Source organism: Ahaetulla prasina, chromosome 3 (genome assembly GCF_028640845.1).
Source record: "Ahaetulla prasina isolate Xishuangbanna chromosome 3, ASM2864084v1, whole genome shotgun sequence".
Taxonomy (NCBI): domain Eukaryota; kingdom Metazoa; phylum Chordata; class Lepidosauria; order Squamata; family Colubridae; genus Ahaetulla; species Ahaetulla prasina.
In genome coordinates, this window is record NC_080541.1 from 19,252,436 (window position 1) to 19,270,337 (window position 17,902).

A 17,902-nucleotide genomic window follows, 5' to 3' on the forward strand; every position below is an offset into this window, starting at 1 on the left:
GTGTACAGCCAAGGTAAAACAAACAGTACAGTATACAATTAAAATGCAAATTAAAAAACTTATTACATAATTGGCCTAAAACTTTAAAATATATAAAACTAAAAACTATATCCAATTAATATAGTTATTACATACTTATGCTTATATATATGCTTATATATTATATAGTTATTTTCATGCTTATGCTTATATATACTGCTGTGACAAAATAAATAAATAAATAAATAAATAAATAAATAAAAAATAACAATTATTATCCCACACAGCTCATATTTCTTTGGCAACCACCGTACACTAGAATGTAGGGATTGGAAAGAATTTTGAAAATTGTTTCTTCCAATTCTTACTAACACGGGAATTTACTACTAAGGGTTTCCTCTGGAGTAGTAATTCACACATTTGAATCATAGAGGTGGAAGGACTTCCTGCTTTATGAAGAATTCTTCAGAGCATCTCTGACAGGTGTCCATCTGGCCTGTGTTTGAAGATTCCAGTAAAGGACATTTCAACATTTCACGTGTCCACATGTTTCAGATTGACCAGTTAGGATGTTCCTCCTGATGTCTAACTGGAATCTTTTGTAGTTTTAATCCCTTGGTTCTGGGATTGACTTCCAGGGTGATAGAGAATAAATCTATTCACTTTTCTAAGTGACAATTCAGATGTTTGAAACAGCTGTCATATTCCATTTTTTCTTTGGTAGTTAAATATATTGGTAGTCCTTGACTCACAACAGTTTGTTTAATGACCATTTGAAGTTACAATACACTGAAAAAAAGTGACATGACTGACTGGGGAATTCTGGGAGTTGAAGTCACATCTTAAAGTTGTCAAATTTGAAAACCACTGATCTAGTCCGTGCTTTACGCTTTTATCAAAGAGAATTTCATGACTTTGCTGAGATCTAAGAATATAAAAGAGGGATGCAGTGGCTCAAGAGGGAAGTGGCGGCTCAGTGGCTAAGATGCTGGGCTTGTCGATCAAAAAGATCAGCAGTTCAGTGGTTCGAATCCCTAGTGCCGCGTAATGGGATGAGCTCTCGTTACTTGTGCCAGTTTCTGCCAACCTAGCAGGTCGAAAGCACATAAAAAATGCAAGTAGGAAAAGAGGGACCACCTTTGGTGGGAAGGTAACAGTGTTCCGTGCGCCTTTGGCGTTGAGTCATGCCGGCTACATGACCACCCAGACATCTTCGGACAGCGCTGGCTCTTTGGCTTTGAAACGGAGATGAGCACCGTCCCCTAGAGTCGAGAATAACTAGCACATACATGCGAGGGGAACCTTTATTTTTACCTTAAGTATATAAAATCTACATCATTCCCCTGATCTGCTAAGTTAGTTAACCTCCTCCCTAACAGACCAACAAGTAGAGGAAAGATGGGTTAACATGGGACAAACAAACAGCGAGAAGCGCCTTCTAGAAGCTTCGAATTGTTTATGCCCTTTAGCGTTACTAACCTCTGGGCCCTCTTCCTCCTCTTAGCCAGGCCTTTGGCCAATGTCCCATCCCTAATCTCCCCTTCTATTTTCATTTGCAAACTTTTGGCACAAGAGCGCTTCTTGGCAGAGCAGAGTTGCGTCCCCTTGGTTGCTAGAGCAAGCAATTGGAAAGTCACATGTAGCAACACTGGGGGGAAAGGAACCAGGTTCGCTATTCTTAGCTCAGGAATGTACACAGTGCTGTGTTGTGGTACCTCGCTAACCACCCCTGGAAGAGCAAGGGCAGCTCCTGTGATGCTAAACAAACCTAGAAACCATCCCCAATGAATCCTTCAAACGGCGAAAGAATAATATAGGGAGGTTTCATAGCTTCCTCTCCCTCTGCTTTTCAAACATTAATCTTCCGAGGCAAGTTGTTATAGGCATGGAGAGTTTCAGCAGAGAATAAACAAGCCAGAGCCACTGAAGGTTGGGAAAGGATTAAGGTAAACAGATCTGCCTGCCCCCATATATTATTTTTTTTTGCTACAAACAAAAGCCGTTAGATCTTGGAGAAATTTGCTTTGGGGTGTAGCAGCCGGGTTGTTGGGTTTTTAAGCCTCTCTCCGTGCAATATGCTGGTTATGTTCTGTACAATTCATTGAAGGATGGGGTGATGGGGTGGAGGTGGGCTGGCAGCTGTTGTCCTCTTTAAAAAAGTAGAAGGCTTTTCTATGACCTAGTGTTGTTTTGTGGTGCAGTCGGAACCAAAACTGATGCATTGAGAAAGAAAAGCTATGCATGGGTGCATTTTATCGTGGGTGTACACAGTACAGCTGAGTATAACTATAGACTTGGGGATAATGTTTTAGCAAACTTTGAAATCATGCAAAGAAAACAAATCCCTGTTTGGGACTGATCTGAAATCATCACTGGAAGCTTTCAAGAAGAGACTGGACTTCCATCGGTCAGAAATGGTGTAGGGTCTCCTGCTTGAGCGGGGGGGGGGGTTAGACTAGATGACCTACAAGGTCCCTCCCAACTCTGTTATTCTGAAAGCAAAGTAATTCACAGTAAAAAAAAAAAAAGATTTTCCCTATAGATTCCCAGCACAATTTAGTTTTGTTTATTGTGTTGTTCTGCAAAGTTACATTCTTTAGAAATGACTATGGTTCTTTTTTTGGTTGGGGGTGGGTAGAAGTTTTAAAGAGTTTCTTCCTTATGAACAATTTTTTTTTTTTTTGCTTTGGTCTTGAATCCCTGATTACTGAAAGCATTTCAAAACATTTTTTAAAAATCTATTTTTAACTCATTGGGCTATTAGAAGCCTAGAACTGGAATTCAATATCAGGTTTATTTTGTAAGAGGAATGTGATACAGATACTCCTCGACTTACGGCCACAATTGAGCCCAAAATTTTTGTTACTAAGCGAGGCAGCTGTTAAGTAAGTTTTGCTCCATTTTTATGACCTTTCTTGCCTCGGTTATTAAGTGGATCACTGCCATTATTAACTGAGTAACATGGTTGTTAAGTGAATCTGGCTCTCCCTTTGAATTTGTTGGTCAAAAGGTCGCAAAAGGATCACGTGACGCCAAGGGGGACACTGCAAACGTCATAAATATGAATCAGTTGCCAAGCGTCTGAATTTTGATCACATGACCATGGGGATGCTGCGGAAACGGTCCTGAAAGTGAAAAACGGTCATAAGTCACTTTTTTCAGTGCCGTTGTTAATTTTGAGCGGTCACTAAACAAACTGTTATAAGTCAAGGACTACCTGTAATTTGTTGGTGTAAGCAGCTGTTTTTTCCATTCTGTAACAGATGGACAATATTTCGAGGGGATTTTTGCATTGCACCCCGAGGAATTTTTGATACCGTCACCCTAAGAATTTTCCTTTGGATGCTGTTTAGATCATGGAAGAAAACGCTCTCCAAGGCCTCTTGTTCAGAGACCAAGATTTTTCATCTGATCTCCTCAAGCAGCTGAACGTCTTGAGACAAAACCGGATCCTAACCGACGTCCTTCTGTGCACAAACGACATTGAAATTCCTTGCCACAAGAATGTTCTTGTCTCAAGCAGCCCCTATTTCAAGGCCATGTTCTGTAACAACTTTAAGGAGAGCATCCAGGAAAAAGTCAACCTCCAAGGAATGGACTCCAGCGTTCTGCATTCGATTATCCTTTACGTCTACACGGGAGAGATACTCATGACTGCCGAGAACATTCTGAGTCTCATGGAGATGTCTTCCATGCTTCAGTACATGAAGCTCTTTGAGGCCTGTTCGGCTTACCTCCAGGATCAGCTTTCTCCAGAAAACTGCCTTAGCCTAAGAAGGCTTTCTGAAATCCTCCATTGTCAGGATCTTAATCAGAAAGCGAAAGCAATGGCTCTGAGGTGTTTCCCTGAAGTAGCCACTTCGGAAGACCTGAAAGAACTTTGCGTGTTAGAGTTGATAGACTATCTTGGGAATGACGAGCTTTGCGGTGAAGAGGAGCAGGTTTTTGAGGCTATCATAGTCTGGGTAAGGCATGACCTTCAAGCACGACAAGGCTATATTCAAGACTTGTTCCAAAAAGTGAGGCTTCAGTACGTCCATCCCACATTCTTCTTCCGCTTCATAGCCAACGACTCTCTCATTCAGTCATCCCCCGCCTGTCAAAATATCCTAGAACTTGCAAATAAGCAGATGTTTTCGCTGTATAGTGTCAGTGCCCCTGATGTCAAACCCCTCTGGCATGTTCCCCGGCGCTATTCATGTCGGGAGTTCCTCCTCTTAATCGGTGGTCGCAAAGACAATCAACAAACTACAAGAGACGTCTTGCTATATGATGAGAACGCAAACCAATGGTTGAGCCTTGCCAAGTATCCAACCCGCCTCTACAAGGCCTCGGCAGTGAGTCTGCACAGTAATGTCTATCTTCTGGGGGGAATTCCTGTAGGTAACGGGAGGGACCAAGTCAGCTGTAACGTTTACATCTTCTCACTCAAACTGAATCAATGGAGGCTGATAGAGCCCATGTTAACGGCACGCTATTCCCATAGAAGTGTGGCCTACAAAAACTATATCTTTGCCATCGGAGGCATCGGCGTGAACCAGGAAATCTTAAATTCCATGGAGAGGTATGATAGCATCTACAACGTTTGGGAAGACATGGCAAATATTCCCACTGCGGTTCTGCATCCTGCTGTATCTGCCAAAGACCAAAGACTCTACCTGTTTGGGGGAGAAGACTTGATGCAAAACCCAGTCAGGCTAATACAGGTAATTCCCATTCTTGATCATCTCATCTGGGCTATCTCAATTGCATGCTTCCAGCCATGCCTGGCCTTTGGTTCAAAGCTTCTGGGCTATTCCTAGGCTTTGCTAAGAAAATATCCTCAGCAGGAAATAGAAAAACCTAGCCGTTATTTTGAGAATCCATTGGGAAGCCATGCAGTGGATAACCAAACTCGTTGGCTAAGCTGAAATTTCCATCTGTTGAAAACCACATAAAAATCCCTTTTTATTTATACAGGCAAACATTTTGCTGTTAAGAGCTTTAGCAACAGCCACAACATTATTTTACGAAGAGGCCCCACCATTACTTGCCACATGCAATCTAGAGTGGCATAAATATTGCAGGATGGATGTGTGTGTGTTTGTGTGTGTGTGTGTTTGTAATGCAAATGAATCCAGATGCATGTCAAAGGCTAATTTTGGGAACAATTGCAAATGTGAGTGTCCAATGTCCAATGTCAGTTTAACAAAGAGAAGGACTAGTTAGAGTGGTTGCATCCAAGGGCATCTACGGAAGGGACAGAAGCAAAAACAACAACAAGATGGTGGCTGCAACTGTGAAATAGGAATCCTGCCCCATTGTTCTTATTGGCTACAAGAGCCAAAGAGAGGCTGGTCCTTCAGGGATCAGTACATTGGGGTGGGGCTTCAGTCATATGTTTGTGGCTGCCATCTTGATTGTTTAGACCAGGGGTCTCCAACCTTGTCAGCTTTAAGACTTGTGGACTTCAACTCCCAGAATTCCTCAGCCAGCTTTGCTGAGTTGAAGTCCACAAGTCTTAAAGTTGCCAAGGTTGGAGACACCTGGTTTAGACCCAACCTATCTCACCATCCCTAACTCCATTATACTTAGAAGATCATCTAACCTGGCTTTCAAAATCCACAGTTCAACCATCGCACCATGTCCGTTGTTAAAATACATTCCATTTTATATTTATACACTTCTGTAGCTGCAAACGGTTAGAAGTTAGCAACATAAGACCAAATCAATATTTTCCGGCCTGCTTCATGGGCTCATGAGTGCCTTCACAGAGCCCAAGGGTCAAGCACAGGAAATCAACTCCATGATTTCAACCAGATTAGTAAAAAAAAAGAGGGCAGGTTAGCTAAACTTGGTTTGATTCTTTCTTTCCAAAATTCTGTATTTCCAAGCTTAATGAAGATGATTTTCTCAGAAACAATTTGTTATCTGAGCACAGGATTTGTTTCTACGAACTCAAATTTAGGATTACATTATCTATATTTCACCAGTCTTTTCCAATTTTAAACCTTGAATTCTCTTAAGCCATCTTTTCTCAGCTTTGTGCCTTTATGCATTTTATTTTCACTCCTATAATCATTCAGTGGCTATGCTGGCTGAAGTTTACAGAAAACGAGGATATGAAGGTGGCTGCCCCTTTTATAATATACAGTGATATGTTCAAATATTTGGTTTCTTAAAAGGCAAACTGTTTCTATGCCAGATGTTCTTTTAGTCATGGGTGGTCATTAAAAAAAAAAGTTAGGCAATTCCAGATGTCCATTGCAAAGGTTGTATCAGCATTGGGTGGCTATCATGATTCGGGTTTCAGTTAAATAGCTCGCAAGATACATTAACTGTTGACTTTCTCATTATGTTTATACAACAGCTAACAATGCACTAATAAGACTTTAAAACAAGCTCTGGCATTCTCTTCATTTCTCAGCTGCTGAATGGTATCCTGTTTCCCCGAAAATAAGACATCCCCTGATAATAAGCCCAATTGGGCTTTTGAGCGCATGCGCTAAAATAAGCCTCCCCCTGAAAATAAGCCCTCCCCAAAAATATTTAAATGCATGCGCAGCTGGTCCCTGCCATTTCCTCTGATTCGAGTTAGGGAGACAGAGTTGGAAATCAGGTAAGACGGCAAAAGGAGCCCCGTCTTGCTCCACACACTCCAAAATAATAAAACCTTCCTGAAAATAAGGCCAAGCGCTTATTTCGGGGTTCAAAAAAATATAAGACAGGGGTTTGTTTTCGGGGAAACACAGGCAGGGGTGAAATGCTCCCTGTTCGGACCAGATCGCCCAATCCGGTAGTGATGGCGGCAGGTGTTACGGAGAACTGCTGGCAAAAATCTCTGCCACCCCCCGCCCCAGCTGAGCAGCATGATCATCAGAGGGTTGTTTTTTTTTTACTTTTAAAAGCATTTTTTCTTCGGCCGAAAAAATGCTTTTAAAAGTAAAAAAAAAACCCTCTGATGATCGCATGGCTCAGCTGGGATTGTCAGAACTCTTTAAAAGCATTTTTTCTACAACCTCTTTGGCTGAAGCAGTTGTAAAAAAAAAAAGCTTTTAAAAGGCTCCTCTGGCGATCCCAGCTGAGTTGCCTGATCACCAGAACCTTTTAAAAGCGCTTTTTTACAACTTCTTCGGCCGAAGAGGATGTAAAAAAAAATGCTTTTAAAAAGTTCTGGCGATCAGGCAACTCAGCTGGGATCTTCAGAAGACTTTAAAAGCTTTTTTCCCTCTGGCGATCTTCAGCCGAAGAGATTATAGAAAAAATGCTTTTAAAAGTAAAAAAAAAAAAAAAAGTTGGCCACGCTCACCCAGTCACATTACCCAGTCACATTACCCACCACCACCAAGCCACGCCAACAGATCCGGTAGCAACAAATGTTACATTTCACCCCTGAACACAGGTATTAAATTGTGTGTGTGCTTGAATCTAGACAACAGACACAAATAGCTGGGCACAGACACAAATGAGGATGGAGCTGAATATTCAAGCATCATTCAATTTCTTGTGCATTTAAATGACAGTTAAGTACACATCTGTTTTAGTTTCCATCCTGTAAGCTAAAAGCAGTATACAGGTAAGCTGTCGACTTACAACCATTCGTTTAGTGACCAAAGTTGCAACGGCACTGAAAAAAGTGACTTGTAACCAATCCTCGCACTTATGACTGTCACAGCTTCCCTATGATCACGTGATCCAAATTCAGGCGTGTGGCAATCGGCATGTGTGACAGTTGCTGCTTGCTAGGGGTCATATCATTGCCGTCTGTGACTTACCCATGCTGGCTTCCAACAAGCCAAGTCAATGTGGGAAGCCAGATTCACTTAATAACTTAATTCACTGTGGCAAAAAAAGGTCTTAAGATCAGCTGTGACTCACTTAACAACTGCTTTGCTTAGCAATGGAAATTCGGGTTCCAGCTGTGGTTATAAGTCGAGGACTACCTATGTGATAGTAGTTAAGTAATTGAACTAGGACTAGGGCAGGGATGTCAAACTCAATTTCATTGACGGCTCCATCAGAGTTGTTTCTGACCTCGGTGAGCCGAGCGGGTGTGGCTGGGGTGGGTGTGGCCAGCTCAACGCCTTGCAGCCCTCTCCAGCAAAAACGGAGCCTCAGAGAGCTGCATGCCTCTCTCCCGGGCTCACGGGAGGGACCACGGGCCAGTCCTTCGTTGTTTCCAAGGCGGCCCGCAGACCAGATCTAAGCACCCCGTAGGTTGGATGCGGCCCAGGGACCTTGAGTTTGAGACCCCTGGACTAGGGAGTTCCATGTGCAAATCAACACATGGGGATGGAAATTGATTGATTGGTTTTAGGACAATCACTCAAGTGAGGTGTACGATTATACCTGCTAATTTGCTTAGATTTCTAGATCTGGATTCAAAATTTGGTGCCTATTTGCCAAATAGGTAAATGATTGTAGCCCATGTGCAAATAAATATTGTATATTTATTGTATGACTGTGATCATATCTATCACTCTTGTTGTATGTACACTGAGAGTTTATGCACCGGAGAGAAATTCCTTGTGTGTCTAGTCACACTTGGCCAATAAAGAATTTTAATTTCATATCTTCACTTTTTTTTAAAAAATGGATTTATTATTAGAGATGCCCTTTTATGTCAAATCCCTCCATTTCATATTTTCCAGGTGTATCATGTGTCTAGGAACATGTGGTTTCGAATGGAGACCAGGATGGTGAAAAATGTCTGTGCACCAGCGGTTTTGATTGGAGATCGCATTTTTATTGTTGGAGGTAACATAAATGGAGAATTGCTGTCGTGCAGGTGTCCCAAAATATAGCACTTTCTTTCTGCTTGGTGTTATAGTGTAGATTTCCCCCCCCCCTTATATCTGGAGTGTCTGAATATATCTTGTGGAATCTATTACAATATAGCATTGAATGTAATTTATATTAAATTCAGTTTATGTTTTGTTCTCTCGCTACGATTTCACGTACTAATACGTCTTAATACAGCACCGAAGGACTTTACGATCCTTGATGCAAGCAAATTTTGCATATCTTTTATTCAGAATGACAACTGAAAAAGGAAACAAAACATAGAGAGAAAAAAGTGGAGTCATTAGAAGCAATATTTGGACAAAACCTTCAAATAATGTAGTTGGAATTTACTATAGATGATCCGCAAATTTTATGCAAACTTACTATAGATAATATGCAAATTTTTGCCCCATATTTTACTTCTGAAACTTTGATCTCATACCTAGATACTGCCAACACAACACTTTTTTGTTATAATTTCCAGCCTGGAGATGCTATCAACTAGGGTTGCAGGAACTCAGTATGTCTAGATTAATGAAAAGAAGGACTAAGGGAGACATGATAGCAGTGTTCCAATATCTCAGGGGCTGCCACAAAGAAGAGGGAGTCAAGCTATTCTCCAAAGCACCTGAGGGTAGAACAAGAAGCAATGGATGAAAACTAATCAAGTAGAGAAGCAACTTAGAATTAAGGAGAAATTTCCTGACAGTTAGAACAATTAATAAGTGGAACAACTTACCTGCAGAAGTTGTGAATGCTCCAACACTGGAAATTTTTAAGAAGATGTTGGATAACCATTTGTCTGAAATGGTGTAGGGTTTCCTGCCTGGGCAGGGGATTGGACTAGAAGACCTCCAAGGTCCCTTCCAACTCTGTTATTATTATTAGGATAGGCAAAGGAAAATCATGATCTGGAGGTTAAGGAGAAAAACAGAGACCAAGTCCAGGGAGTTGGTGTGGGACAAGATGAAAATTCATCATATCTTTGACCTCTTCACCCTCCAATAAATTACCCCTGCATCTGTCTATGCACTTCATGAAATAAGTGTGGAAGTCTTATCAGTGGTGGAATTCATCTGGTTCGGGCCGGTTCGGGAAAACCGGTAGTTAAATTGCTAGCTGGTTCCGCCTCGCCCCTCCCCTTCCAGGAGTTCTCATGCACCTTATTTTGGCTCCCAGGTAAGTGCAGGGAGGCCTCCTAGGCCGAAAATGGGGGGGCAGCCTGTTTTTGCTCCCAGGAGGCTTCAGGGAGGCCTCCTAGGCCCAAAACAGGGTGCGGGGGACGCATTCCCTCCCCGCAGCCCGTTTTTGCTCCCAGGGGGGTGCAGGAGACTGAGTGCTGCCTGTCACACCCCCTGGCCACACCCACAATGGCCACACCCACACCCACCCAACCGGTCATTAGGGCAGAGAACCGGTTGTTAAATTATTTGAATCCCACCACTGCTTATGACTATAACATTTGGAGCACTGAAAGCCTGTTCAGCCCCAGAATAGTCTGCCTAATAGCTTAATTTCACTGAGTTAGTAAGCAGAAGAGCCATCAAACTGTTTCCTCGAGAAACCCACTTGTCCTGAGTTCTCTTCGCCCTTCCTTTAATCTGTAGAAATTCCCTGTCTGCAGTATTGATCCTTATCCTGGTTCTATGAAGAAGCTGCCAGCTTCAATCAGCGCCTAGGAACTCAAAACAAATCAGGAAAACAGAGTTGGGAGGGACCTTGGAGGTCTTCTACTCCAACCTCCCCCAGCCCACTCAAGCAGAAGACCCTAACACCATTCCAGACAAATGGCTGTCCAATCTCTTCTTTAAAACCTTCAGTGATGGAACACCCACAACTCCTGAAGACAAGCCATTCCACTGACTAATCGTTCTCACTGTCAGGAAATTTCTCCTCAGTTCTAGGTTGGATCTCCCCTTGATAAATCTCCATGTATTATGTCTTAGCCTGCCTTCAGGTTCTTTGGAAAACTAAACCAAATTCAGTCTTTGAAGAACATATGCTGAAGATGTGGGGATGCACTGTTGTTGGTAGTCTAACTGTACCATGTTGTTTCCCCCCCACCACCACCACATTTTTTGGGATCAGCAACATCAACTGGGTAATTACCTTCATGCAAATCAAATTATTATTCATTTCTTGTTTTCCAGAAGTATATGTCAGTATCCATTTTTGGTGCCACTATTTTTCATGTAGTTCTATACAAGAGAGAGCAGGAAGACTAGAGGTGGGTTTCAGCAGGTTCTGACCAGTTCTGGAGAACCGGTAGCAGAAATTTTGAGTAATTTAGAGAACCGGTAGTAAAAATTCTGACTGGATGTAAAAATACCACCTCTGGCTGGCCCCAGAGTGGGGTGGGAATGAGGATTTTGCAATATCCTTTCCCTGGAGTGGGCTGGGAATGGAGATTTTACAGTATTCTCCCCCTGCCACGCCCACCAAGCCCCACCCACAGAACCGATAGTAAAAAAATTTGAAACCCACCACTGAGGAAGACCAAAATATGAACACAGAAGCGATGTACAAGAAAGCTTGTAAAAAAACCCCCAAACCTTGCCCTTTATTTACTCTAAAACTTTGTGCCAATGATTCAGTGGACAAGTTTAAGCCATAAGCGTTTTGGTTTACTTAAGGAAAAGCACAAACATTTCATCTAATTTCAAACATAATTCATTTTCTTTTAAAGCAAAGAGATTTACTACCGATAAATTTTCAGTTACCGAGTAAGTATGTCATAACAACATCTAGTTGTTCCTGGCTTATCAAGCAATTGGAACTGGGGGGGAAAATTCTCAATAACAACAAACAGATTTTTGATATTTTTCAAAAAGCATCTAATATATGTCAAGTTTCCCATGAATAAATCAGATCAAAACAAGACAGAGTTTATTAACCACAGCAATGTGGCACTTGGCTTGAATTAAATAGAGTTCTTATTATTTACTGCAATTATGTCTGGTTCTCTATTAGTTTTGAGCTGATCCAACACATGATAAAGCTTTATAGTTAATAGCATTGAGAGATAGCTTTGCACATCTATTTACCAGCTTTAGATTAAATTCAATGGGATATTTTTTGGAGGTCACAATGGGGACACCTTATCATTCTTCGCTCATTCTTCTTTTCTTGACTCCCATATTTCTGTAAATATTTCATCCATTCCTGTAGCTTTCCAGTTTAGTAGTAACAGAAGTGCTCCTCTAAATTTATCTTCTATACTAGGGATTCTTGTAAATAGGGAATATCTCCTAGGGTACATTGGATGTTGGCATCTGTACTATACAGAATTTCAATGTATTTCTTCTATATATATTTTCATTTTCTTTGAATCAATTATTATCTGTGCACTGACATCTTTTAGCATACTGTAAGGTCCCAAAATGTAGTTGGGTCACCAGAATGCCAAAGAGAGAGACCCAAGAAGAGGCTTGGGAAAATATCAGCTTTAATTTGTACAAAAAAGTGCTGAGTACCACTACATACAGACAAAGAGCATGCAGTGAAAGGCAACACCTTGGAGAAGGTATGGCGTCTTTTTATACCTTCAGAGGCATCAGCTTAGTATCCAATTCTGGCCCCCGGCCCATACCTTCCTTTGGCAGTGCAGCAAGGAACAGAGGGGCTGAGTGCTTAGCAACAGAGGGGCTGGGTGCTTAGTAACACAGGTACCAGGCATGGAGTTTCACAGGAAAACAAGATAGCAGAAGTTAGATTACTGGTAGAAGCAAATGGCAGAGGCAATTCCAACCCTATTCTATTATTATTTTGTCCCTTTAATACCAGTTTGAGGTGCAACCATCTTCTAATCTAGGAGAGAACCAACCTAGAAATAAAAAGACATTTTCTAACAGCTAGAACAATTAATCAGGGGAACAGCGTGCCTCATGAAGTTGTGGTGCTCCAGCACTAAAGGTTACAAGAAGAGATTTGACAACCATTTGTCTGAAATGGTATAAGGTCTCCTGCTTGTGCAGGGGATTGGACTAGAAGACTTCCAAGGTCCCTTCCAACTCTGTTATCCTATATTGAGTTTGGAGATTTTTTTTGGAAGACTGTCCTTGATTTTCTGTGTCTGTTTCATCTTTTGATGTTTTTATAAATACCATTGTAATACCGTCTCTTGCCTCTTCTGAAATTCTTTGTTAAATTCCTTCCTAAGATTTTTGTTTCTCTTGGCTTCGGCTTCTCTTTTCTTCTCTTGGCAATTTCAGGGGCCTGTTCCGAAATCCAGTTTGCTTCATCCTATTTTCTGTTCCTTTTCACACAAATCCTTAACCATTTCTTTGAGTTCCTTCCACAGTTCTTCTGGTTTCCTATCGGTGTGGTTGGGGATTCACTCTGATTCAAAACCTGATCCCGTGACCCCACGACATTGCAACCGTCATAAATATGCACCAGTTGCCAAGCACCTGAATTTTGACCACGTGACCATGGGGATGTTGCAACGGTTGTAAGTGTGAAACACGGTCGTAAGCCACTTTTTCCCCAGAGCTGTTGTAACTTTGAATGGTGAATGAACTGTCATAAGTGGAGGACCATCTGTAACTGTTGCTGGCCTTCCAAGCCACAATAGGATAAGGGGACTTGTGGGACTTGAAAAGAGGGGGTGGTAGATTCTGCTACTTTGCCCGTTATACTTCTGAACCCACCTCCCCAAATTGGCCTGGCCCTGCCTACATTTTTCATAGCAGCCCACAACCTAGTGTATGAACTATTATTTATTTCAGGGGTCTCCAACCTTGTCAACTTTAAGACTCGTGGACTTCAACTCCCAGAGTTCCTCAGCCAGCAAAGCTGACTGAGGAACTCTGGGAGTTGAAGTCCACGAGTCTTAAAGGGATCAAGGTTGGAGATTCCGGATTTATTTGACTCAATCGTAGCTGCCTCTCTTCACATTCCCGGGACTGTCATATGGTGCAACAAGTCTGACTCCAAACCACACAAGGGAAGACAATAATAATATGGTTGTTGCCATGGAAAGAATGAATCAGAAGAGCAGAGAATACAGTAATATTATTTGTAAGCGGTCATTTAGGCCACTGAGTCAGGGAGGTGTACGCGTAAGCTGGGGGGAGTGTCAAAGCAATATGGCAGGTGGTGCATCATGACCTAAATCACACTAGGTGGAGTTTCCATTGCAAAACTCCTCCCGCCATTTTGCTGGTGATGATGACACACAAACTCTACGGATGCCACTGCATTGAGTTTGATTATTATTATTATTATTATTATTTATTGGATTTATAAACCGCCCTTCTCCCAAAGGACTCAGGGCGGTGTACAGCCAGGATAAAAAAAGAACAATATACAGTTAAAATACAATTTAAAAAACTTATTATACAGTATGGCCGAAATAGTTAAGAATTATGAATCTAAAAACCCCAATTAAAACCAGAGAGAAAATTTAAAATTTAAAATTAAACAATTTAAGAAAGCCCTGCACGAACAAACAAATATGTTTTCAGTTCGCGGCGAAAAGTCCGAAGGTCAGAAATTTGACGTAAACCAGGGGGGAGTTTGTTCCTCTGTTCAACACAAGAATCCAGATTAAAAAAGAATTCGGGTAGAGCAACTTGCTTTGTCAAGGTTTATGATGCTGCTAACTGCCCAAGTGAGCCCCCAATTCCTACTACTGGTAGTCCTCGACTTACAACCATTTGTTTAGTGGCCATTCACAGTTACAACAAAGTATTGAAAAAAGTGACTTACAACCATTTTTCACTCTTACGACCGTTGTAGCATCCCCATGGTCACATGATCAAAATTCAGACGCTTGGCCATTGACTCATATTTATGACGGTTGCAGTGTCCCAGGGTCACGTGATTCCCTCTTGCAACTTTCTGACGAGCAAAGTCCATGGGGAAACCAGATTCATTTAACAACCTAGTTACCAATTTAACAACTGCCGTGATTCACTTAACAACTGCGACAAGACAGGTTGTAAAATGGGGCAAAATTCACTTAACAACGGTCTCGCTGAGCAACAGAAATTCTGGGCCCAATTGTAGTCATAAGTTGAGGACTATCTGGTTTCCATTGCCCTTCCCTTCCATTCATTCCTGCTGAGCCTGTGGCTTACGAATTTCACAATTTTCATTATTTTTGGTTTTCCCTTAGGATACACCCGAAGAGTAATTGCTTATGATACCAAGGACAATAAATTTGTGAAGTGCGCAGACATGAAGGAAAGGCGGATGCACCATGGGGTAGCCGCCATCAACGAGAAGCTGTATTTGACCGGGGGCCGCTGTCTAACACCGGATAACGCCATCGTGGACTCTGATTCACTGGACTGCTATGACCCTCAGACCGATACCTGGTGTTCAAAGGGGAAACTACCCCATAGACTGTTTGACCATGGATGCCTTACACTCCAGTGTGTGCCTTATGGCAACTTCTTGGGAGAAGGGAATGGAAAGAAAATGTTTTCCTAATTGCAGAGAAGATGCTAGTCAACCCTTCCCAAGCCATCAAAATGGATTCAGTGGAATATGCTTTACTCGTAACATGAAGTAAAATGAGCTCTTTGCCTCAAATAGCAGATACAGGATTTGATTAAAGCTGTTCTGACCTAGGCTTCCTTAGAAGGTATAAAGCACAATTTTAGTCCCGCAGAATCTCTTTTATTTATATGACTGTAAATTACTTTCATTTACAGTCCACAAGGCTTGATAAACAGTCTTTCAGAGGAAGGTTATCAACACCCACCTATCTCATGTGGAACGCTGCCAGAGAGCTAATTTCCAGGCGCAGGGCAAGGCCAAACTTGGCACAGAGTCACAAACAGAATTTTCAAATCTTGAATTGGCCAGATGAACTAATTGCTTCCTGCAAACGCTCACATCCCGTTCACCCTTCTTTTATGTCTTATGGGAGGGGCCAATCATCTCCAAGCCTCCCAAGTTTTATTTTATTTTTTTTATTTGCATTTATATCCCGCCCTTCTCCAAAGACTCAGGGCGGCTTACACTATGTTAGCAATAGTCTTCATCCTATTTGTATATTTATATACAAAGTCAACTTATTGCCCCCAACAATCTGGGTCCTCAGTTGACCCTGTTTTCTTAATTTTTCTTGTCATCTGGCAGCTCTGCGCATGCGCACACTGGGAACAGGCTCCCGCTGTTCTTCTGCCTTGGTGCTTTCAGACTCCAGAGGGTGCACATACCTATCAGATGGCCTTGGCCCTCTCTGCCTCTCATCCAAGCTTTCCCCAGCCCCCAAGACTGGCCCAAGTTCCTCCCCAACCTCCTCACTGTCCTACTCTGCTGCCGGCTCTGCTGGCCGCTGGCAGGCCACAAGAAAAACAGTGTTTGGGATGCGTTGGCACGGTACACTTATCCAGAGAGATTAACCCTGGTTTCCCTCCATTAACCCAATGTCCTGGGTTCACACAGCTTCCTGAATCCTGGACTAAGCTCTTGCCAGATTGCAGTATAATGTCTGCCAAATATACCAAACTTGTTGCTAAAGATTTTCACTTTATTCTTTAATTTGTTCCCTTTGTTCCCTAATTTCAGGAACAACCATGTTTTTATGCAGAAGGATTTGCCTCGTATGTTATGCGCATATGAACTGTATGTTTTTTTTTTATTATTTTGGATTAAACAGATCCAGTGCAATTCTGAAATAAATGAATGTCAGAGATATATAGGTGTATCTGTCCCTCTCTTTTCTCTCGCTTGCCTTTTTTTTCCTTTTCACAGCAAGCTTGATGGAAAGGATATCGTTTTCGCTCTAATAAGTCCTAGCTGAACAGCAATTTTGAGGTGGGTCATCCTCCAATTCATTGTTCAGAAGCTGTCAAGCGAAAGAATGCTTTCCATCAAAGTTCCCAGCAGGATATTCAGTATCTAACACTTTTATATATATATAAGTTTTCTTTATACATTTATTCTTTAAATACACCCAGGTGCTTGGTGAACAGCGCATTGTCTGAGTCATTTTAGACTTACAAAAAACGAATAATAATTCTAAGATTAACAATAGTAGTTAAAATAATAATAATATTAATGATCAATATGCTTTAAAGACAATACACTTTCAGTCTTCTTGTCTAAAAGTTTAAATAACAATTATAGGTTGTCCTCAGTTTACGACCACAATTGGAGCCCAGAATTTATGTTGCTAAGTGAGACGTTTGTTAAGTGACTTTTGTCCCATTTTACGACTTTTCTTGCCACTGTTGTTAAGTGAATCACGGCAGTTGTTAAATCAGTTACAAGGTTGTAAAGTGAACCTGGTTTCCCCACTGACTTTGCTTGTCAGAAGTTTACAAAATGTGATCACATGACCCCGGGACACTGCAACGGTCATAAATATGAATCAGTTGCCACGCGTCTGAATTTTGATCACGTTAAGGGAATGCTTCAATGGTCATAAGTGTGAAAAACGGTCATGAATTACTTTTTTGAATGCGTTGTAATTTGGAACGGTCACTAAACAAATGGTTGTAAGTTGAGGACTACCTATAAGAATTGGGGGCTGGTCACCTGTGAAGTTAATAGCATCACAAACCTTGGCAAAGCAATTAGATCACGTGACCAGGGAGATGCTGCAGTGGTCATCAGTGTGAAAAACGGTCATAAGTCCCTTTTTTCAGTGCCGTTGTAACTTTGAACAGTCACTAAATGAACCGTTGCAAGTCGAGGACTGCCTGCAGGGGTGAAATGTAAAATTTGTTACTACCAGTTCTGTGGGCGTGGCTTTTTTTTTTTTTTTTACTTTTAAAAGTATTTTTTCTACAACCTCTTGGGCGGAAGACTTGTAGAAAAAATTCTTTTAAAAGGCTCCTCTGACAATCTCAGCTGAGTTGCCTGATCATCAGAGGCTTTTTTAACTTTTAAAAGCATTTTTATTGCCTTTAAAAGAAAAGAAAAAGCCTCTGACAATCAGGCAACTCAGCTGGGATCGTCAGAGGAGCCTTTTAAAAGAAATTTTTCTACTACCTCTTCGGCCAAAGAGGTTTTAAAGGGCTGTAACGATCCCAGCTGAGCTGCACGATCATCAGAGGCTTTTTTTTAACTTCTAAAAGCATTTAAAAACTGCTTTTAAAAGTTAAAAAAAAACCAACTTCTGATGATCGCGTGGCTCAGCTGGGCATGGGGTGAGGGCAGGGATTTTTGCTACCGGTTCTCCGAACTACCCTCTGCCATCGCT

The 17,902-nt window shown here is 41.6% G+C and overlaps 1 protein-coding gene across 2 annotated transcripts; it reads left to right on the forward strand.

The window, feature by feature from the left end:
- The first annotated feature begins 1,696 nt into the window (after positions 1–1,696).
- Positions 1,697–16,381, forward strand: KLHL38 (kelch like family member 38). Of its 2 annotated transcripts, none has more exons than XM_058178380.1 (4): positions 1,697–1,925; positions 3,243–4,685; positions 8,610–8,715; positions 14,861–16,381. In XM_058178380.1, exons 2-4 carry the CDS (start codon positions 3,336–3,338, stop codon positions 15,175–15,177), a joined length of 1,773 nt encoding a protein of 590 aa, XP_058034363.1. In that variant the 5' UTR covers positions 1,697–1,925; positions 3,243–3,335; the 3' UTR covers positions 15,178–16,381. The 2 variants fall into 2 exon arrangements, with proteins under 2 accessions (XP_058034363.1, XP_058034364.1); XM_058178381.1 differs by having other exon boundaries at positions 3,333–4,685.
- The last annotated feature ends 1,521 nt before the right edge of the window (positions 16,382–17,902 follow it).